This window comes from Cyclopterus lumpus, chromosome 13 (genome assembly GCF_009769545.1).
Source record: "Cyclopterus lumpus isolate fCycLum1 chromosome 13, fCycLum1.pri, whole genome shotgun sequence".
Lineage (NCBI taxonomy): Eukaryota > Metazoa > Chordata > Actinopteri > Perciformes > Cyclopteridae > Cyclopterus > Cyclopterus lumpus.
In genome coordinates, this window is record NC_046978.1 from 10,841,275 (window position 1) to 10,864,857 (window position 23,583).

General features: G+C 43.2%; 2 protein-coding genes across 6 annotated transcripts; both read left to right on the forward strand.

The window, feature by feature from the left end:
• The first annotated feature begins 2,735 nt into the window (after positions 1–2,735).
• On the forward strand, positions 2,736–7,856 carry mlnr (motilin receptor). 4 transcript variants are annotated; one of them, XM_034548439.1, is made up of 4 exons: positions 2,736–2,890; positions 3,847–4,101; positions 4,660–5,467; positions 6,921–7,856. In XM_034548439.1, exons 3-4 carry the CDS (start codon positions 4,690–4,692, stop codon positions 7,220–7,222), a joined length of 1,080 nt encoding a protein of 359 aa, XP_034404330.1. In that variant the 5' UTR covers positions 2,736–2,890; positions 3,847–4,101; positions 4,660–4,689; the 3' UTR covers positions 7,223–7,856. The 4 variants fall into 4 exon arrangements, with proteins under 4 accessions (XP_034404330.1, XP_034404331.1, XP_034404332.1 ...); XM_034548440.1 differs by having other exon boundaries at positions 3,852–4,101; XM_034548441.1 differs by having other exon boundaries at positions 4,021–4,101.
• A 4,325-nt stretch (positions 7,857–12,181) lies between these two features.
• Positions 12,182–22,903, forward strand: zgc:153184 (uncharacterized protein LOC751652 homolog). Of its 2 annotated transcripts, XM_034549241.1 has the most exons (6): positions 12,182–12,365; positions 20,030–20,113; positions 20,265–20,333; positions 20,831–20,899; positions 21,524–21,739; positions 22,438–22,903. In XM_034549241.1, the coding sequence occupies exons 1-6, from the start codon at positions 12,360–12,362 to the stop codon at positions 22,846–22,848; spliced, it is 855 nt and encodes a 284-aa protein (XP_034405132.1). In that variant the 5' UTR covers positions 12,182–12,359; the 3' UTR covers positions 22,849–22,903. The 2 variants fall into 2 exon arrangements, with proteins under 2 accessions (XP_034405132.1, XP_034405134.1); XM_034549243.1 differs by lacking the exon at positions 20,265–20,333.
• Positions 22,904–23,583: the final 680 nt, after the last annotated feature.

Sequence of the window (23,583 nt, forward strand, 5' to 3'; positions counted from 1 at the left end):
TACATGTTGATTACATATCAACAAGTACATTATATATATACTGTAATCAACAAGTACATGAGTCAAAGCGCCCCTCCCCTACCTTCTCATCAAAATAAACAATCTATATAGAAATGTGTATAGAAATAGTAGAAATAGTCATTATTTATATTTCAATATATGTATCCAGTATGAAACAATTTTTGATAGATGTGTTCCAAGCATAGTATGTAGGTGAGTCTGAGCCGATGTGCTATTTGATCCTGGGACCTGGTGGGCCAGTGTTTGCGTGTCCAGATGTGTATACTGTATGTAGTCAGTGCCACAGAGGTACACGGCTGGGAGGGCTTCAGGCCTAGACTAGAACCCTTGAGCCCCAGCTGGAGTTTAAGGGTTCTAGTGCGAAGGAGAAACAGGAATGAGAATCTTGTTCACACTATAGAGCATTCATTTAGCACTTTCCAACCTTTTTGATGTTCTGAATGTTTAAGGATGCAAAAATGACTGGAGAAATGTTAGTATATTTTTGTACAGTGACGACGCAAGGACCTGTAAGTTTGAGGAAAAAATAGACTCGGTATAAAGTTAGAAAACAAACAAAAACCAAACTAACAGCGAATTCTAATTATTTTTTACTATCATATAGTTATACTGCTGCTTTACTCCAAAATATGGTTGTTCAGCACACCAACAATGTATGCTTATCTGTATGTTTTGTTTTATTTAGTTTTTCCCTAGTAATTGATTTTGCACCTTAGTGAAAGAAAACCTTGACTGACTGCGTCTTGGTCTTGTGATGCATTTTATAGAACACACTTTGAGATTGTGCAACCCTACTTGTCTTTTGGGTGTTTTTAAAAGTTGTAGTATCACATAATGTGTCACTGAAACAGCTGATCTTCTCAGCAAAAAAAGAGGATATTAAAAGTATGTACCAGTTGTTTCAGAGGCCTTAATTGGAGAGAAAAAAAATATTGGGAGAATTTTCTTAATTTCTGTTAAGTTTTGATGTTTGTTTGTTTGTTTTTCTTTTAGTGTAAACTTTCAATGTGTTTTATTTACTTTGTGCAAAATTTTTTGGGATGTTAGTAAACATACGTAATCGGGGGAGAAATGTAAAGTAGTTTTATGTATTGCTTGTGATTTTTCTTTTGATTTCTTTCGTCATGTGTGAAGTATATTTTTTTATAATGTTGAAGTAATATAAGTTAATACTCTCCAGAGAAAATAATAAATCCTGAGTACTCATAAATCATGGAACACAAATGGCAAATACAAAATGTGTTATATCATGTACTTCCTGTGAATCTAAATTTGCCTTTTTCTCTGTGTTAAATATTCGTGACAGATTTCTGATGCTGAGTTTCCCGTGGTAATCTGGCTGTACGGTCTAGTGTCGTTTGGTTTTGGGGCAGATAACTGCTGTTGCAACCGAAAATGAAATACAGGTACCTTGCAAAACGTCTTGGATAATTACATGATGTGGTCCTCCAGGCATTCTGCAAATGTCTTCTCCTTGTCCATTTAAAGAAATCAAATTCCTATTTTTGATAGCGATTGCAACGTGCCATTTTAACACCTCACCATCCAGCTTACTACCTTTGGTTGGGGAGATTAACAAAATGAGTAAAATATGCACAAAAATAGAGACCATTTTTATGTGATTTGAATGTTTGCAGTTACCTCATACACCGTACATTCCAAAATGAAAATTTGTTATACTATACATACTACCAGACATATCACTTTAAAATGTTCGTTATGGGAAAAATGTATAATCATAGTTATGTATCTAAAGTGTATCTGTATAGCCATGATATCTACAAAGGATCCATGCACAATAAAAGATTTATAATTCTTAATCGTGTTTCAAGTTTTGACATATGTTTGTCTTGCTCATCAAATATAACATAGCCATGAAAATACTTGTTTTTGATTGGCCGTCAGGTCAAACGTATTTCCGATTAACCATTCTTCTGTCTATAACGACATCAATCAACAGATGTAACTTATGTTGTTGCTTTTCTGTTTTTCATGATTGTAAATAGCATAGTTCTTTAATCTGGACTGTTGGTTGGACACAACATTTGTAGATGGACATTTTTCAGAAATCTTTTATTTATTAATAAAAAAAGATTAGCTGATTATTTGATGATGAAAATGAGGGTTAATTGATAACAGTAATGCTCAGCTGCTGCTTGCTCAGACTCGCTAATCTGCAGACCCACTGACTAGAAACAAGAGGTGGCCGCATCCTCTCAGGTGCAATAATGCTCTCGGAGGATACCCCTGCACCATGGTGGGCTTCTGCCTTGTCCTTTAGTATCCATGTGGGGGCGTACTTAAATACCTCACATTTAACTAAGGAACAGAGCTGTAGATTTAGTTTAACAAAGGGACATTACAACAAAAACCTTTGCAAACACGAATCTAACGAGCTCCGCATTACGGACCGAATGTGCCAGCACATAGTATTCAGACTTCAAATAAATAAAAGGAAGCACCCTGTCAGACGCTTTCCTTGTATAAAGATCATCTACATTGCTGGAATTCCTCAATTGTATTTCCTCAGATGACGATAACAACAGGTGGTTGGAACAACATCCCCCTAAAGTTTAACCAATGGAAAAGGCTGCCATGCATTTCTTTACTTTGGTCCGCTCCCCGTTTACCTCCTTTTATTCCGTCTCTCAAGACAAGAACATTTGTGTCCAAAGCACTCGGATAAATATAAATGTGATGGAACATCCATACAGGGATAATGTTTGGTCTCAATCTGGCTGGGACTTCAGAGGTCAACGCTGCTGACAGCATTGCGTCTGGATGTGACAAACCCTGTGAAATGGAAGCTTCTGGAGTAGGAGAGAAGAGTTCCTGTTCACTGCACAAGCACACCTAAGTGGTGTAACAGGTGAGCAATGATTAATGAGGGTGAAAGTGGACTTACTCATCGGCGTCACCATGCTGTGTACAACATCGGCTCTTGTTGAGAGAAGGCCTGGACAGCACACACAAGCGTTCCCTGTCGTGTTGCTTTGGCAGGTGTACACAATGACCTCAGAGGGACATTCCCGCTGCCCCTCCGAGGTCCGAGTGGTGCATCCGGCTGTGGATCAGCTCAGTGTACACACGCGAATACACCCCAGTGTCAGTGTGAGTCTTGCTACACAGGTTCATTTAGATTTAATGGATATGGTGGCTCTGAACCAACAGAGCACACCGCTGGCCATCCAGCAGGTCTGCCAGGCTCCGGTGACTAATGTTTCCTTGGACACAAAATAGGAAAACATGTAGATCGGGAACCGAACAATGAACGGCGCTCCGTGTTCGTTACCTTTAAGTTGCAGCACATGGGGATACTGTCCAGTTGTCATACTGATCTGCACTCGCTCCAAAACTTGGAATCAGACGGAAAACCTCAGAATTTGTGGATTGGTGGGATGTGAAGTCGAGCTCACTGTGCACTGACTTAGACTAAAGCTTGTATTCTAATATTGAAAAACCGGACTGTAAACTGTGACCAGGTGGAAAAACTCGCACAACTTTTGACCTTTTAAGGCCCCGGTTACATTTCAACGTATATGACCAAACTTTGTCAATTATTCGAATGGCATTCCTCTTCACCGGCTTTGTTGAAGTTTAGGTTTATTATAACAAGCCTGATCGGTAAGAGTGAGGAGGAGGAGGAGGAGATGAGCTGAGCTGGTGGGTGGTGTGGAGTGATGAAGCCAAGCAGACGGGCAGTTTGTGCTGCTGTTTAATTAATCAAACACAGCTTGGCAAACACCCGTAAAGTTGTATCACTTTTATTTGTTATGCTCGGTCCAGATTAGTATGATCCTAAATCTGCATTTATTCTCCCATAAGAACAGAGGTGGAGGGGGTTCCCTCAAATCGTATTGCCTCCATCTTATGCCTTTTACCGACATCTGTCCAGTCGTCATTTGATTATGAAGATTACTTCGACACACACACAGCAGACAACCTCCCTGTTGCTCAGCGTACTGTGGAGGAGGTGCTCACTTCTCCGTCCTTCACCAGAGCACCGACTGGTTATTGAGCATTGGGGACCGGCTCTGCATCGACACACAGCAACACAACAGAGAGCAACAAAGTTCAAAGGTTTGTGGGATTCAGCTCAGTTTTAAAGGTAAAGTCACCAGCTGAAATATATTTCACACTAGGATGTTAAGGGCTCACATCTGAGATTGTGCACTTTAACTAAAAGCTGCTTTTACTATATATAGAATTTAATTTGTTGTTATGTTTCACATTTGTTTAATATATTTTTCTTGTAATCTGCTGATTTCCATTCATTTCTGTGTAGACAATTGAGTTGTTTTAAACTAAAATGCATTTATCTTTGATTCTTGCTTCAAGGAAATGCAGGGCAATCATTTCAAATTCACTTACCACTTGCAGCAATCACGAAAAAGAAATAATGCAGACTTTATGTTCACTGTGGCAATCACCAATATACAGTAACAAGTTCCAAGATGCCGCAAACAGATGTTCAGAATGTACATAAATGAATAGAAACCAACAGCTGCCTCTAATTAAAACCAATTCTCTTTTTTCTCCACAACATGTTCGCAGTAATGTGAACATAATGTACACTTTAGAGAGATGAAACAAAGTTGCCTGTGTACCTGTAATGGTTTAATCTCTCTCTCTCCTCAGCTACTTGAGTCCTGATTTCACAAGGAAGGCATGCCCTGGACCAGACCACAGGTGGACCTTCATGCTGCTGCAGCGGAGGCCATGGACCAGTACAGCATAGTCGACCACCACTATGAGGGCTCCCTGTTTCCCACCTCCACCCTCATCCCCGTCACGGTCATCTGCATTCTCATCTTCATCATCGGGGTGACGGGCAACACCATGACCATCCTCATCATCCAGCACTTCAAGGACATGAAGACCACCACCAACCTCTACCTGTCCAGCATGGCGGTATCTGACCTCATCATCTTCCTCTGTCTGCCCTTTGACCTGTACCGCCTGTGGAAGTACGTGCCCTGGCTCTTTGGGGAGCCAGTGTGCCGCTTCTATCACTACATCTTTGAGGGCTGCACCTCTGCCACCATCCTTCACATCACGGCCCTGAGCATCGAGCGCTACCTGGCCATCAGCTTCCCCCTCCGGAGCAAGGTGGTGGTGACCAGGCGCAGGGTCCAGTACATCATCCTCGCCCTGTGGGTTTTCGCCCTGGTGTCCGCAGCTCCCACACTCTTCCTGGTTGGGGTGGAGTATGACAATGACACCCACCCAGACTACAATACAAGGCAGTGCAAGCACACCAACTATGCCATCAGCTCCGGGCAGCTGCACATCATGCTGTGGGTGTCCACCACCTACTTCTTCTGCCCCATGCTCTGCCTCCTCTTCCTCTACGGCTCCATCGGGTGCAAGTTGTGGAAAAGCAAAAATGACCTGCAAGGTGCTTTGGCCCGTGAACGATCACACAGACAAACAGTCAAGATCCTGGGTGAGTGCACACAGATATGTTTATTTTATGCTTTCTAAAAACCTTTCTCTGCTTTCCATTGCCAGACAATTCAGATTCAGAAGTGACTGCATTATGAAACTCTCTTTGTAAGGGAAAAAGCTTGAACCAGAAATCAGAATTGAGGATTTCTTGTTTTCTGCACTGGCTCTATTGTGTGTGTTTGCCAATGTCAATGTTGTTTTCATATCTATCTAAAGCACTGATTTGTTCTACATTTAAAACCTAAAGCAGTTCAACCTGTTCTATCAAATCCAGTGTGCCATGTGTGTTGTCAATATCTGTGTTTTTTTTATTCCGTTTTGTCTGAAGCTAATCATGTCCTGCCACTGCACATACTGATTGGCTTAAATTGCAGCTCTGGCATATTGCACAGGGAACTCTGTTTTACAGTAAAGGACCGTGGCCAGGCCAATCTGTATTAACCACATATTCAATCAAGATGCAGCCATGAGGATATTAATGCTGTTCATTAGCTGAGCACACAGTGCACAGAGCTCACATTGTCAGACTTACTGCCGTTTGTATCCACATTTGTTGAATCCCAAATTGGATTGTCATCAGAGCCCTTCATAAATCAACTATAATGGAAATGTACATGCTCCCACAACCCTGGGCTCCTTTTAAATCTGTCACACATCTCAAGATGAAAGACATCATCTGTGGCATCTGTTCACTATGTCAGTCCATGATGGAGGTCTTCAATTTATAGATAACTGGTTCATTCACAGATAATTAGGCTGATGAGCCAGATATACTCCTCTTCTAATTACTGAATGGACATTTTTTATCTTTATAGAAATGACTGCACCCATCGGACAAATTGATGGTAATTCTATCTGCGGGGGCTTCTTGATCAATACCAGTAACTCAGTGATGAGCTCACCCAGCACTGAGATGTATGACTTGTAGAAGCCATATAAAGCTTTGTTCTGCTTTGGATTTGTGACGTGTTTCTCCGCAGTGGTGTTTCTGCTCCATATATGCTCCAATCAGCTCACTCACTTCTCTGAATCGGGAGAATGTCACTTCATTGTCTGGGCCAATTGCAGGCGGGTTGGGTTGTACAAGTAAGAGTGTGCGTGGGTGTGAGGAGAAGTTCTTTTGATGGTCATGGCTGCTGGTCATTAATAAATGTCAAGAGGACCGTAGATCATATGTCACCTGAAAACCCATTTTTATTTTTCAGCGTCCTTTATCAGAGATTTTGGGTGTATTGATCCTCTCACTGCTTTGAAGCGGACGGGGTTCTGTACAAAATAACAAAAGAAAGTCTGAATTTAACTATATGAATCCTAATAATGTGTCTGAGTGTTTATCAGACTGGTTTTGATCTTCTCGTCTAACGCTCGGTAAGAAGGGAAAGCGAGCGTAGTTTCCAAGCTATTTCTTTAAATCTGCCTCATCTGTCCCCCTGACTTTGTTTCCCCTTCAGTGGTGGTGGTGCTGGCCTTCATCATCTGCTGGCTGCCTTACCACATCGGCAGGAACCTCTTCGCCCAGGTGGACAACTATGACACGGCCATGCTGAGCCAGAACTTCAACATGGCCTCCATGGTGCTCTGCTACCTCAGCGCCTCAATCAACCCCGTCGTCTACAACCTCATGTCTCGGAAGTACAGGGCTGCAGCCAAACGCCTCTTCCTGCTGCACCAGCGGCCTGGACAGGCCCACCGCGGTCAGAGGCAGCTGAGCGACCACATCTCCACCCTGAATGAAAGCCTGACTGGGGTGTGAGGGGCCTCAGCACACTCTTGTGCAATGTTTTTTTTATTCACAGTCTTGTTTGAGTCCGCCACCAACAGAGAGTTTGCAGGCTTTCTTCCAAGTTCAGCAGCTAAAGAGGAAACTTGATGACGATGTGTAGTGGAGCGATGTTTCTTTGAGGGGGAAAGCAGGGCTGAGAGCTCCACTGCATGTCAATGCAAATTTAGATTTACTATTCAGTGGCATTTTGTTCAAAGAGACTGGTTGATGAATTCCAACACGTGTCACATTCAATTTCTTTTGCTGTTTGTGAGCAAAATAACAATATATTTACGTTGTCCTGTTTTAGTGTAACACCTCAAGGGAGAAAAAAACCTATACATTGTGTGCCGCTGCATGTTTCGGCTTGCTTGGTGTCTGCGCTTATCGAACATGTGCACTGTTTCAGTTCACAATTACCATCAATCCACAGCCCTGATTATTAGCTTGCCACATTTGAAAAGACTGATCATTTATAACGTTGTAAGATTGGATTGGTTTAATGTATGGTGTGCAGTTATCGTACGGTTTGTCTGTTGCTCCCATAAACCAAGAAAAACAAAACAAGTGAAGCTGTGGTCCATTAATTGTGCAGGTCTGACATTGGGTGTTCCGGTATTTGTGTGTGTGTGTGTGTGTGTGTGTGTGTGTGTGTGTGTGTGTGTGTGTGTGTGTGTGTGTGTGTGTGTGTGTGTGTGTGTGTGTGTGTGTGTGTGTGTGTGTGTGTGTGTGTGTGTGTGCGTGTGCACGTGCGCGTGCGCGTGCACGTGCGCGTGCGCGCGTGCATGTGTTTACAGGGTTGTGTCCTATCTTTCCAATGAATAGATGGAATAAAAGCACATTACTTTGAAAGTGGGACAGTTGATGTCTGTGTGTGTGATACAGAGGCCACCTGAGCCCTGAGGTTTTGGGGCCTGCGTACGAGCCGGTCATCCTGTAATCTGACACAGCTATTATATTACCTGGGCTCTGAGTTAGATTAAAGCCGGCAACCAACGTCCCCGCATCACCATATTCAAAGTAATGGCCACTCCAAGTGCATTTCAAAGAGGAAGAAAAGGTATTAGGTTGTCAGCAGCAGCAGATCTTATTGCTTTTATTGCTTCCACTTGCAACATCTTGACACCATTATTCAATTCTCCTGTGATGTTGCATTTTGGATTAGAAATTGTACACTTTTGCACCACACGCACTCTGGCAAGAAACGTAGTGTCAAAGTTATGTGTTTATAACCTGAACAGCATCCCAAAATAAACTCAGAGTTGTCCAGGTTCTGTCTGCCATACATACGTTCATGTCCTTCTTTGAACAATCCTGTCATTATTCTGCCCATGAATCATCAGGCCTTGGTTTTCACAAATACAAAGAGACAAAAGTCGCTCTGGGCTGACTCATCCTCAGGACACTTTTCTTTTCACTGGGCCATTGATCTCTGTGTGAAGCAGCGTGTAAAAGCGTGTTTGACATTACCTGGGGAAAGATCAGTGAGCATCACGACTCCTCTGCTGGTTATTGTCTTTCCTGATAATGAAGAGTGTCTGTAAGTGGCTCTTCCAGAGCTGCCAACAGGCTGCCTCAGGCCCTCTTCACACCACCTCAAATCAGCGTTTGTTGTGACTCAACTTTTCAGGTTAGGACTTCTTCTCCATCAGCGGACTTCTAACGCACTGCACCCTCCTCTTCCTCCCGTCTTTTGGAATTGGAATATTTAGACATTGATTCATTTGAATAACAGAAATTATTTGAAATAATGGATCAAACGTAATAACATATTTCCTGAGAGATGTACCACAGGAGGAGAACAATACTGTTATTTCCAAACTGACAAGTAATCAAACAATTACTATAATTATATTATATGACTGCTGCTGTTTTCTCTGTAATCAGCATTGCCCTCATTTTAAAAGTGCATCCATCCTAAGGCCTGTTACGAGGCAACTGAGAGGAAAGTATATTTGTTTTTATTTCATGAACAAAACATCTTTAAACTGATTTGCAAGCACAGAGTTTGGATGGCTGCGTCTGCCCCATTTTACCATTTGATGGACTATAGGTACGATTTTAGCAAGTGCCCCTTGTGTCGCAGCCTATTCCACCACAAATCACTGTGTTCACACACTCACACACACACACAGTGCACAGCTTTTAGTCTTTGAGATTAAGCTATGCAGATCACACTTAAAAGAAAAACAGTATTTCTCAAAGTTATGTTTAGGTTATTCCCCAAACACCTGAATAATCTTTCCAACTTTCCCTTATGAATTTAAGGTGGGAGCTGTTTAATAAATTAGCTTATGTTACTATCATCCAAAGTCTGCCAACTCTATAGCCTAATTTAATACTTAACTCCAGACATGCTAGTGGGTTATGGATGTACTGAATTGGCAGAAATTACATAGACGTATACATAACATTGCAATGTCATGCCGCAATGCTTTGCAGTCTGGGTTTTTTCCTCATTTGCATTCATCTCGAAATGAAACTTGATGGTTTTCTGATACATTTGAGCATGCCATCATTTCAGTGGTCTTTTCCACCAGAGGGGGGAGCCAAAGGCTACGGCTGTCAGGGGGGACACACTGTGTATGTACGATGTGTTAAACTACACAAACGCTGCTCTTTAAGTTTAAAGTTTCGGGTTTTCTCTTGTCCCTGTCAGAAATCTTTATCAGCTTCCCCTTTCAGCCCTTTTCCACAAATTATCAGCCACACATATTCACTTCCTGTTTGGCTCCCTGTGCCTGCTGGTCCATGCATCTGGGCTCAGGAAGCTACACTGAAATAGAGGACATTTAGGAGAAGGGTCTGCACAATAACTCTTTCTAGAAAGTCTGCGGGGGTTCACCATCTATCCTGTTGGTTTCTCTTCTCTTCACGGCATCTGGTGCCATCGCTCTCTCTCTCATCTCCTCACCGAACCCAAAAGCTTTAAACATAAGAGCCTGAAATGTTTAATCCAGTTCACCACTTTGGCAATCATGTCTCTCTACCACAAAGAGCCAGGCGTGTGCCGGTGCCACCTCGCTTTCATTCTGCTCTCGTTGTCACAGCTGGATGGCAGGAAGACAACAAACACAAATGTGTCTTTGGCTTCTACAAACCATCAGGCACTCCCAGGGTGTATTCCAATGCCTTTAATCGCAGCAATGATAATAAGCTTAATTTATAAAGCACAAATCACCTTGTCTCCTAAAGTTTTTAGGAAACAGTTTCCGTTGTCTAATGAGCCATGTCCCGCCCAGAGGAGCCATTGTTCTGTTTCTTTCTCTAAATCAATAGTCGTATTCTCTGCAATTTGGAGGCATGAACAGTGTTTGAAATTTGGCCTACGAACAGAAAATTGTAAACAGAACCTGTTTGTTTGTGGGTTTCAAACCTTTGAAACCAGATCACAACTTGCTTTTTGTAAATAAACATCTTAGGCTTGGATGAGGATCATAATGCATTTTTTTTACATGAGCAAATTCAGCAGCTAATTCACCAGACTTAAGGACAGTAATGTTATTTCTCTCCATCATGACTAAGTACTGGATAGAATATTATATACCAGCATGAAGAGGAACGGTCGCTCCTGCAGCTGTGCGTTGTGTTGTTGGTGAGTTGGAAACCAATCCATTAGCTTAGATGGCTTCTCTACATTACCACATCCCAAAGGCACTTAAGTGCATTCCTCCGGGCCCCGTGCAGGAAGCAGAGCTGCTTCCAGATATTTCGTCCTTTTACGAAAACTCAAAAATGAGAATAAATAACTAAAAAGCAGCCATAAGTAATTTTCACATTCTTGCCAATCTTGCAATGCACATGATGAAGTTGTTACAGGTGCAGACTTACTGCAGGCATTTTAGATATGCACTTTTAGGCCTGGACCTAATAAAAACCCTGCAGCCATATGGTCCATACATGAAGTGCAATTCATAATAGATACTATTTATCTGCTTTTATATGTTTTTAAGTTGGTCTATTTTTAAACTACAGGAATTGTTGGGAAGTGTTGATGATACATATGAAGAATAGTTGTGCCACAAGAGCATATATGAATAATAAAGTTTATTGTTTTTTTTTTAATCAGGGTCAATGTATTGGTGGAGGAACAGCTAAATAGCTACCCAACAAGTTCCTATGCTATAGTTAGTTGGTGATGCCCCACCTCACACAGCTGTGAAGACAGCATAGACAGTAGAAAACACTGCTTTCGAATTAAAAGTCTGCATATGGAGGCTCATTCTAGCTATAAAGTAGGCATCGTCTGAAAGGGTGAATAGAGTAGTTTGTGACATTGGGCAGAAAACCGGCGCTATGCTGCAGTGTTGCGCCGGTTTTAATCAATGACGTCACGGCAGGTGTTTCCCATCAGCTGGCCACATGGTGACTTAACTCATTTAGTTGTGGCCAGGTGTGAGAACACACATGATTGAACATTGTGGCTCATATAAAGCAGGCCTGCAGCTTGGATTGGTCGGTAAATTGATTAAAAACTAAGCCGCCCCATTTTTCAAGGAATTGTGTTTCCTAGTGTGCATTGATACGGCCACGAGTAAGGATTCGTGTAGACTGTTTAAGTGTATGTACTGTCACTGTAGCCATCTAATGGTGAAATAACACCAACGGATCATGGACCATTGTAGATGCTCCAGTCTGTTAACTTATTGGATTGCACCAACAGCACAGTCGGACTTACGGTATTTTACAATCTAAAAATATATATTTGTTAATCATGTGAAGTCCTGGAGGTTTAGCCTAATAATTCAGCGCAACCGTTCCATTTTTTAATCCGTATTATTATTGTGATAGTCTGTAGCAGAAGTCGTTTTGGTTTAGTTTTTCCTGACTAATTTGCGGCGCGGCGGACGGAACCAAATGCGCGTAAAGGTTCTCCTCCTCCTCCTCCTCCTCCTCCTCCTCCTCCTCCTCCTCCTCCTCCTCCTCCTCCTCCTCCTCCTCCTCCTCCTCCTCGTGCATGAGCCTCATTTGGCTCCAGATATAAACACAGAGCTGCTCTCTGTCTGCGCTGCGCTCCTCGGTCTCCTCTCAAGCAGAAGGCAGTTTGCTCCAACAGGTCGAAAAACAGCCACAACAATAACAACAACAAAAAGAAGCAGAAGGGGACGATCTCTGGCATTTCCCCAGGATGGAGGTAACAACTCTACTCTGAGCACAGCTTTCTGTTCTAGCCTGTACTTTCTGGCCACTTGAGCAGATGGTTTTAACATGTATTTTATGTGTGTGTGTGGTTGGAATTAAAACATTACATAGGACCTCAGTGAGTAACTAGTATTTTTAATGGTCTGTATTTTCTGTGATATTTTTGAAGGAACAAGGTAGTGCAGCCATTTTACAAATAATAATATTGCATTTATGTCAGTATTGTATTTATGTCAGTATATCTATGTATTCAGAATCTTACACCATAAAGTACTATGAACGTGTAGATGTGTTGGCTACTCCTCCCTTTAAAAGTTCATAATCTTCACATTATGTACCTCTTAACTCTATACACATTATCGGTGATGCCATGTTTGACTTATAATCCAAATGTTACGTTTTATGTGAAAAGATGACTGTGCTTTTCTTTCCTGAGGGTGTAGTTGTTCTGTTTTCAACAAACGCACCTCAACATAAACATGTACGGTTGAGCATCCGGCTGATGGGGTTTAAAAGTGGGGTTTGTGTTAACGACTTCATTCCAAGTAACCAGAATGGAGAGAAAAGAACATCTATCGTGAGCCAGTGTTGAATGTGTGCTGTGAATGTGGACGTGCCAAGCTTTCTCTTCTCGAACCACCCTTCACCCACTTGCACTGGATTTAAAACAACATGTTCTTCTTCATGGAAGTCCATTTTCTTTTAGTGCAGGTTTTGGTCCCAGGTTTGTGGCCTCCTCCCAGCATAACAAGCTGTTCCCTCTGACTTGTTTAACACATTATTCTAGTATTTCATGTCATGTGGCAAATAGGAAGAGCAACGCCCTTCCCCCCCACACCCCACCCCACCCCACCCACCAGCACGTGACGGAGCACATTAGTTATCTGCCACAGAACTACTCTCACATCCTTACACCACCCAACATTAGGACTCCGATATGCTTTCCAGTTCAGCTTGGATCCAAAAACATAATCGTTCCCTTTTGCCAAAATTTGGAGACAGAAAATTTGACTGATAAAAGATAAAGGGGGTTTCTTAGGTCAACATTTTTGTTTCTGATATACAGTAGTTGCGCTCTTTAAATCACTTTAACCGAAGAAAGTGTTCTAGATAGTCACCTTTGTCTTCTCGGCACTCCGCCAGTGTCGTTGCCAACTCCGGCGGGGCCGATCCGACGACCTCACTAAACCATCCAATCGGTAGTAGCGACGGGCGATGTGTACAAAGGGCAGGGACTTAATCAACAAGCTTATGACAGCCTGGATGTTTTGAGAGAAACAAACCTGCAGCAAGCGGAAAGGCTGCAATGGGAAGCAGGTTCAACTTTTATTGGTGACTCCAGGTTGTTCCTAGAAGAAGCCTCTCAAACCCAACCAATATCACAAGCTGATTTAGAGATTGGTGACAATGAGCAGCACTGCAACTGAAAGCTCACTTGCCACTTGTTAACCATCTGATCTCGGTGAACAACTACCTATCCAAGGCCCTGTTAGAAATGTAAACTCAGGGATTTCACGATGATCTTGTGTTTATAGAAAGGGCTAGTGCTCATACGTTTTATGGGAAATAAGTCATTCAGCATTAAAACAAACATAAACAACGAATTGACTTAATACAACGAGCCTGTAAAGTCAGTCTCGCACTCACCATCATTTAAACTGCATAAGCTTTGCTCTTTGATGACATCACCTTTTTAGTTAAAATGATGTGTGTTTCTAGGAGGCATGGAAATTCTAAAATGTTGTGTTTCCTGTATCGGAACGACAAACTATGAAGTGGACAAACTGGACTGTTTGTGCGTGCACCTGAGTGTTGGATTGGGTGGGGGGGGGAGGTTTTCCTTTGCTGGAAAAACAACACCACTGCTAGAGGAGTGAGTATTTGGGATTGCCTTGCCAACCATATGGCATGCACATGTATTAATAATTCATAGTAAAGTTAAGAGACCACTAACAGAGGAACTCAGTCTGTACCAGCCAGACGTTTGCTAATGAGTCTGTATTTTCCCTATTTTGCTTTACAACAGTCATTTACTTAGTGTTGCACTATTATTATGGACTGAATAGTTCTATGCCTACTACTTAGTACTACAACTATACTTCTAGATCCACCAAAAGCATCTAGTGTCACAGCAAATAAAACGTCCTTTTGAAAGTGTGTAAGGTTATGACAAAGCATTTAGTTCAGTTCTGGTGACCGATGCAGCCTGAGGTGTACATTAAGCTGTGTGTGTTTCAGGCCAGTATGAATGGTTCACTCTGTCATGAAACGGACACCTAACTGATCGTGAAGCTCAGTGGACTTTAAAGCATCAAGGAGAGGCTCCACATCTTTAACACGCTTTCTATTCCAAGGTCTCATTACGGCTGATGTATAGATGTAATCTGATTGTATTAGTCCACACAGTTCATTAACGTGCTTCAGAGCCGTGATCGGTAGTGATAATGCTGTAGGACAAACCTTGACCAGGACTTTACAGATCAAATCAAAAGAGAAGTAAAATGCAGGAAGTGCACCGTTTCTGCAGAATATTCATATATTCACAACATATTTGGTTTCACCGGTGAAGAAATTGAATTAGTTTTGTGCAAAATGAACTAGTTCCTGTGTGAGCTGACTTCTCTTGTGTAAGCTTTGCTCATCGGAGGATATATGCGCCTTTTACGACCAATCAAATGCTTCTTAAAGCCTTAAAAATTCCAGAGCTGCTTTTTTTTATAGCAGAGTGGTTGTTGTTATCCTGTACATTGTTATAATGTATTGCCCTCATGCTACACATGATGCTGTGTCAGTCCTGCTATCAGAGAGGAGGTTGTGTCAGACCCTGCTCCTCCAGTGTGTGGGGCAGAGAGATAGCCTAGGTGGGAACTACACACAAGATAGCGGGGGGGAGGAGGACACTGTAAAAGAAAAACACACACACTTTCAAGGAAGTTATGTCAGGGATGGAGACTGAGATGCAGCCTGAGTCAGGCAATGAGCCGTCTCGGGTATCTGCAGATTCTCAAACATGTTGAATTTAGTCAGCATTAAGTCTACAAATGTGAGATTCGTGCAGATGGGATCTGAGAGCAGTGAGCCAGATGGAGGAAGTGGAAACTTCATTAAAAAACGATATCATCATGACTTTATAACTAACTTGCAAATCTCCCAGCAGAGCAGTTAACCCATACTGCCTGCCCCTCCTCAACCACCCTCTTCTAAATTTGGCATCAAGCCATGCTCTTTATTTCCTTTTTTGGGAGAAAGGAGTGCAGATACAATAAGTGCTGCAAGCTGCTGGTACTTTGCAAGTTTTGCTTTTTGTGAAATATTGAGATTTGTAGGCTAGGGTTTGAGGCTTAGAAGGCAGGTGCACGCTGCAAGTTTGAGCATGAACATTAACTGCTGGCTGAAACCAAAACTACTCAATAATATGTGACCTAAAACTAGCCATATCCTTTACTTTACTAGTTACTATGGGGAACTTTTAACTGGTTATGAAACAACTCAATTTAACACTGATGTGTCTATATGATTTATAAGTAAATGAGACCATCAGGGAGAAGATTGTTGTTTTTTTTTAATGCGTACCATCTGAAAGCAGCATCTTCTCTACAGGCCAGGAGTGGAGCTATGTCTGGTTGCTCTGCCGGTCCCTTCTGGGAGCCAACACCGTCACCACGCGGACCATATTGAGAGAAAGGAGGCACGGCAGAGCCAGAACCTGGATTGAAAGGGGCAGACTGTCGGACCCTGCTGCAGTAAAATTAGAGGTTTTCTAAAGGGATTCTGGTGTTTGCAAACACGGCCACGTCTGTCCTCCAGAACCGCCAAGATCAGCACCAAATTAAAGTTTCTCGTTGTAGCTTTAAGTAAACTCTGCAACATGTGTACAAATACTCCATCGGGAGTCAAAGCCATTGATTCAAAAACTGCATGGAGAATGGTCCCTGTCAGAGTTTCTACGTAGAATATTGCATCCTCAAGTAGCAATGTGTCAGGCCTGCGGTGGACTGAATGGATGCCGAGCTCTGTTGCGATGAACCTCTCAGGACTTGCACAACGTTGTAGGGAAGGTGCAGCGCTTTACTGAGTGATGTCATCCCACGTCTGTTCTTCTCAGCCAACCTCCACAACAACTATCTGATCCACTGTCCAGATGTTTTTTGTCTTTGTGATTGCTGGATCAGAGGATGAGGATACCAGAACACCATGTAGAACCCCCAACGGGCGCTTGTATCACAGTTTTCTTGCATAGCTTCCAACATGTGGTGGACGTCCTGTCTGCTGTGAGCTGTTGACATGTGTTGACTCTCCGTATCCCTGCCTTCTCATTGCACAACAGTTCAGACTATTAGGCAGGCTGCTGTAGTTATCGCATTGAAATATCACAATGCAGTCCACTGTCATCTGTTCTCATATCTTCATAATTTGCCAGTCAAATTGCAGTTAAACAACAGATCTCTAAAGCATCCTGGGGGTCTTGACTGATTTGTTGTTGCATTTCTCACATTTGAGAACGGTGAATATTTCCGTTTTTGCTTTCTGTTCCCGGGTAATCTGGATTTATTTTCCCTCTCTCTGGATGCTTTTTAAAAAGAAGGTGCCCACTCCGCTGGTTTTTCCTCCTGGCAGAACACGCTGACTTGTCAAAACAAATACCTGCGGACTCAAACTGAAGCCATTATGCTAGGCGAAAGTGCTCTGCTCAACTGCTGCGCTTTGGTGCACTTTATCTTCACTTTCACAGATTTCCTCACCGCTTGTGAGTTTATGGGGATTGAGAGTTCCTCAAGAAGGGTTAAAGATCCTGAGCCGGACGTCGTCTTCGTCAGCTCCACGGTGGATTACACTCTGACCACCGCTGCGCTATCAAACATGTTTGGATTCATAGACTGCTATCATGTGCTTCTTCTTTTCCCCTCTACCTCTGGAAATTGGAATAATGGGAACAATAGCAGGCTTTGTGTGATCTGTTTGTCTCTGTGTTCTCTCTCCACATCCGCCGGTATACACTAAACCTCATGTCTGCGTCGGCTGGTTGGGATGAACCTGTACTCCTCAAGATACAGTTTGCTAAGGATGCACACAACCGTTTTTATTTTGGCACAAATAAAAAAAACAAAAGATTGCATCTTTAACTTTATTAGTTATTTCTTGAAAGCAGCATTATCTTTGACATTCAACGATTGGTATAATAGACCGCCACCAAAGTCGTCCACTCGGCAGCTCCACTGCATTGCTCCAAAGGAACTTCCAGCAGTGTTAATGTGTACTCAAGTGATGGTAACGGTATCCACAGGGCAAGGTCTCCAGGAGCCAAGCAAAGATCTACAAAGACATGGACACAATAGTGGCAATGTCCTGCACTGCAAATACAGTATATTTGGATTAACCACATCATATTTTCCTAACTGACCCTGGGAATTCAAACTAGCGCATTTTTTTTTTTACATGTGTAACTGTAAAGCAAGCAACAGCTAAAGGATCTGTTTCCATGGAAGTCAGAGTTCAGAAATAGCTAGTTTCTTTTTAGCGACGACACAGGCCCGTTTTTGTAAGACTTTAATCACATGGGTAAGGCACTGCTTTAAGGAGCTTTTTTTTTCTCTCTCTCTAGTAGTTCCTTGTTTAGACATGCTCAATTTCTCTGCATGCTAGATTACAGTATGTTTCTGATGTGGTCTTGTATATCCTGGGACGCTCTCTCTGAGGAGCTGAGGGGTTACAGAGCAGAGCTGTGATCCAGGCGGCCTCCACAGCTCTGGGGCTTGTTCCCAGGCCTCGGGGCCCAGAAATAGAGCTGGCCCTGCTCTCTCCAGTGAACCAACGTTTCCCACTCTTCTACAGAGCGTGAGGTCCCAGTTGAGTGAAACATGCAATACTGATAACCAGCCGAAGGCCTTGTATGGCTCATTGGAATAATGTATCTTTTGTCATCTCAGGGAAATGGTTAACAAAATCATTTAATTCCATTCCCAAAATGAACAGTAAAAGTATACAGTATGTACAAATTATGTTTTTTTAAAAATATTTTATTTAATCATTTGTCATATTTATTTAAATAAAGTTACAGAAAATCTGAAACTAGGATTTCTTTTTTTTTTTTCTACGCCCAAAACACCTGAGCAGCATTTTAACCAAACAAGGACCCGTTTTCTTTGCCTGCACTGTTGTGACTAGAGTTAGCGCTCTGAAGGAAGGGGGCTTTTCTTTTTTTTTAAGGACATGAAAGAGTTAAGCAATTGGAGGTTACAAAATAATGGTGCGGTGGGTGGGTGGTCCCTGGTGATTACTATTTATCGCAGATGAGAACGGAGAACTCAGGAAGAGGGTTGAGATGTGGATTAGGGCACAGAGCTGCGTCAACAGAGGCACTGCGGGGCTAACTGATGCTGTAATACGTTTTGGGTGGAGGGAGCAAGGTGGTGAGGTCATGTGGAGAACAAGGGGGAGAAGGAAAACAAAGCGTGTGATTAACATGTGGAATGTGTGTACCCGTGTCAAGCTTGGGAGATCTATGGGCTCCAGCTCAAACTGTGCAGGGAGGGAAGGAACCGAGAGTCCACACACCTGGGAAACGTGACATGAGCTTTTTAGTGGTCAATTAAAGTCGGATGGAAATGAGATGTGGCATCGAAGCCAGGAAGGGGAAAGGGCGGAGCACCACAAGCGGTGACCGTACAACACAGATCATGACATGGCAACGTGATGCATGAGGATCTGCTCACTCCTGACACATCTCGTGCTGCTGTCGCGTCGCAAACAAAATGTCTAGAGCCACTCACTGTCCAAATACTTAGCACAAAAACAGTTCTTGTCAAGGCTCCCATTCATGCACGTTACATCATGCAGCCGCCAACCGACTTATCACTTAGGCCAGTGGTTTGAGGAGTGAGTCAATGGTCATGACAGGGCAGCATGGAGGAAGGACGTTTAGCAATCAGCTCGGGAATAGTGGGAGAGACATAAAGTAAAGGGGCCGGGAAGTGATAAGAGTGTGAGGCCCCAAGGACAGGTCCCTGGTGTGATGCAAGGACAGCATGATGGAGTTTGCACGTTCACTCTTTCAGCATTTTTCTCCTACATGGAAGAGGGGAAGTGAGACTTGTTCTTTGTCTTCGAACATCTCCTTGTTTAGCTGCAAAATGGCTCTATCCACATGATATGCTCAAAGAGGCTCTGCACACTTTAACAAGTTTTTTTTTTATGACTACTTTTAAGGAAACGCATCAGTGCTAGTGTTCGTATTGACATTTCTTTCCAAAGTTATCAAAATCTGCATTTCATCGGTTGAAAAGATGGCTCAACGTGTCAACTATTTTAAAATCTACCCTGAATCTTGCAAGGCCAATCCTGAAAATGAGTTGACATATTTAATAAAAATAATGTTAACGCTGTCTCATCAGGCCCTGAGCAACTCCTCTCTCAAACACGATGAATTATTTAAATTATGCAATGGTATACGTTGGGCTCCGACTTGGGGATGAACTTACACTTTAAGGGAATGTATTGTTTGTGTTTTTACCGTTCTTTGTTCACTAAGTCAGTGCTCAGAAGGGGGTTGTTGTGCCTCGTCTTACAGGGCAAAGGCTCACACGCAAATATTCCTAACTTTTGTCATAAGATAAGTGTTTGTAGGTTGTTTGATTGAATGTCTTCCTCTTCCAATAGGATTCTCCATCCAAGCCATCTGTGGCTGAGCTGACTGGAAGGTTCAAAGGTCACATTCTACCAATGCCCACCTCAAATGACGAGGTACTTTATTCATGTCTTATGTTACAGCCTCCGTGCAAAAATATACCCCAAAAAATTTCTGTTTAGCTGCCCTATAAATTAAATGGAGTAGCGTATGGACCGCTTGTGATTACAGATTTTATTTACAATTCCTCCTCCTTTTTGTTCATAGTTGCCATTTCGAAGAAGACATCCATGTTCCCTAAAGTTGCAGAACCAAAAAGATGATAATGAATCGGATGCAAGTCATTTTTTTACTTCACTGACCCATTTGCTACTAGTGTGTCTCCATAAAACAGGCTTGGATTTCACCACAGTCGACAGACTACTGTTGCCCAATGGACATTTTATCTATTTTCTTTTTCTTCTGATCAAACATTGTGAAAGTGGTGCTGCTGGTTTTCTTCCAGTGGAAAAAACAATATTGACTTGACCAAACAAATCACACAAACCTATCCTTGCTTTATAGCAGTCACAGTCTTATCATTATAGCAGATCTAAGTCGCTTTGCACAACAGGTCAAAAATCACAGGAATGAACAGCAAAATATAATTTTATTTCATACTAACACATATTTCTTGCTTCTATGGCCCAGTATACTCTACAATGACCGTGCACATTGTAAACAAAGTGGAAGTATCACCAAAGATGTCCGCTTCCCATGGTTTAAATGGGCGTTGTGGTGATTTTGTACATTTGTCTTTTCATTCATTCTGGTCTGACTGTGTTCTCTTGCAGAAAACCATCGTCTCACCAAATCCCTTTAAAATCAAGATGAAGAACTCTCCCATCATTGAGAAACTCCAGGTAGATGCATCATTCAACATTAGAATATTTATTAGAAATAGGAAACAAAACCAAAGCGGTCCTCACCAATGAAGTGTGATCACAGGGTGTAGTAAACGGGCAGGAGTATTCCGGAGTGTGTATCATGACTGCCATCCACTGTTCAGTTGGCACTGGTGCCGGAGCTGTGAGCATGCTGAGAGGGAATAAAGGGACGGGCTTGTCCCTGATGCCACAATCGGCTCAGATTAATGAGCTAATGGGATCACGGGCCCCCCAGCCTCGCACAAACCCGCCAGTTAGAGATTCACACGGTGGGCAGCCATGGGACAAAAGGGCTGCCGCTTCTCCCTCTTCTTCTTCTCCCCAGTGCAGGTAGGATACGCTGCTTTAAACTTGAACAGAGGTTTGGGGACCGACTCCAGATATTATGTTCTTTTAGTTCTTGGACTGAATATGACTGGTGTTGTTTGAGACGCGTCAAGTGGAATTTCAGGCCGTGCTTCGTGCAGGCGAGATTTCAAAGAGCTGTGTTCTTTTTCAAACATTTTTTTAATGCATTTAATGAAAGCCAGTGTTTGACCATTTTAAGTTGTATTCAGATTATAGTGTCCAGGCTTCAGAATGTTCCTTTTCCCACTGCAGGCCAATCTCACCCTGTCGCCCACTGCTCTGCTGCCTTCACCCAACAAGAGTCCTGAGGTGACGCTTCAGCCAGCACCGCTGTCCCCGACCACACCCTGCAGCCCGCAGAGCCCCCTGAGCCCTACCCTGCGACCCTCGCATCTGTCCGGTGAAGAGGAGGTGGCTGTCAGCTTCGACGGCCCTCCTGAAGGCGCCCCGCTGCTGAGCATCAACAAGGTAAGCGTAAGCTGCGTATTGGCCTGACAAATGGAACAAATAGATCTGAGCTATTTGTTACTATCTTCTTATATTGCAGTGGGACTAGTTGTGTGGTATTACTGTCGGTATCGTGTTGAAGAAGACCCTAGCTCGTGGTATTTAATTTTATTTCTGCTTGCAGGTCATTTGTAAGCATTGTTTAGGAGTTCTGAGTCACTAAATTACAAACATGAGCTACTGTCACATTGAGGCCCGACATGTTTCTCACGCTTTTTGCCGACTGCGCTGTGACGTCACGGTCGGACACAGGGTTCCAGTACCCGTTGACGTGTTTCTCAGCAGGCGTTCTGCATCTTCTGTTTAAGCAGGCCTTGGATAAGCTGTAGCAAGATGCCCCAGCAGTGCATGAGTACCGCTGCAAGGGGGATTGAAGATGTAATCTCCTTAGCCTAGTTAGAGTCCCTAGGTAACATGGTGTGCACTGCTCGCACGCATATGCTGAGACTAGGTACAGGAAATAATGCGATGGTATGAAATAATTGAATATATATATGTGTGTGTGTGTGTGTGTGTGTGTGTGTGTGTGTGTGTGTGTGTATGCATGTATATTCTCGTATCTGTCTTATAGATCAAGGTTGATTTTATTTTTATGTTTACATTTATTTATTTTTTTAATCTAAATTTCCTGGTGGTTCTTACCCATATTTTCCACACAGACTCGTGCACGGCTATCATTCAAAAGGCGCCCGCCCACAAGACAGCACAGGAGGTCTGCTGGAGAGGAGGAGGGAGCTTTCAGGAGTACTCTGTCCCTGTGTGAACTGTACAGCACAAAAGATAATGGGGACACGGATCAGGTTTTGGAATACGGACAGCCAGCAAGTCTGAAAGAAGCTGAGGAGAAGGACAGAGACTGTGAAAACGAGGATGGGGTAGCTGAATGTGACCACAGGGAGGTTCCGGGGGTGGAGCAGGAAGCAGAACAAGCCCAGAACTTGGAGGCTTTGGAGGAGCAACAGCAGCTTTTAGCGCACTGCCCTGCCAAGCCAATAGAGGGCAATGTTAAGACAAAGGGGACGGAGGAGATGCCCCTAGAAGAGCACCAAAGAGGAAATAACATGGCGTGAACTGTGAATGTTTACTTTAAGTGTGTGTGTGTGTGTGTGTGTGTGTGTGTGTGTGTGTGTGTGTGTGTGTGTGTGTGTGTGTGTGTGTGTGTGTGTGTGTGTGTGTGTGTGTGTGTGTGTGTGTGTGTGTGTGTGTGTGTGTGTGTGTGTGTGTGTGTGTGTGTGTGTGTGTGTGTGTGTGTGTGTGTGTGTGTGTGTGTGTGTGTGTGTGTGTGTGTGTGTGTGTGTGTGTGTGTGTGTGTGTGTGTGTGTGTGTGTGTGTGTGTGTGTGTGTGTGTGTGTGTGTGTGTGTGTGTGTGTGTGTGTGTGTGTGTGTGTGTGTGTGTGTGTGTGTGTGTGTGTGTGTGTGTGTGTGTGTGTGTGTGTGTGTGTGTGTGTGTGTGTGTGTGTGTGTGTGTGTGTGTGTGTGTGTGTGTGTGTGTGTGTGTGTGTGTGTGTGTGTGTGTGTGTGTGTGTGTGTGTGTGTGGTGTGTGTGTGTGTGTGTGTGTGTGTGTGTGTGTGTGTGTGTGTGTGTGTGTGTGTGTGTGTGTGTGTGTGTGTGTGTGTGTGTGTGTGTGTGTGTGTGTGTGTGTGTGTGTGTGTGTGTGTGTGTGTGTGTGTGTGTGTGTGTGTGTGTGTGTGTGTGTGTGTGTGTGTGTGTGTGTGTGTGTGTGTGTGTGTGTGTGTGTGTGTGTGTGTGTGTGTGTGTGTGTGTGTGTGTGTGTGTGTGTGTGTGTGTGTGTGTGTGTGTGTGT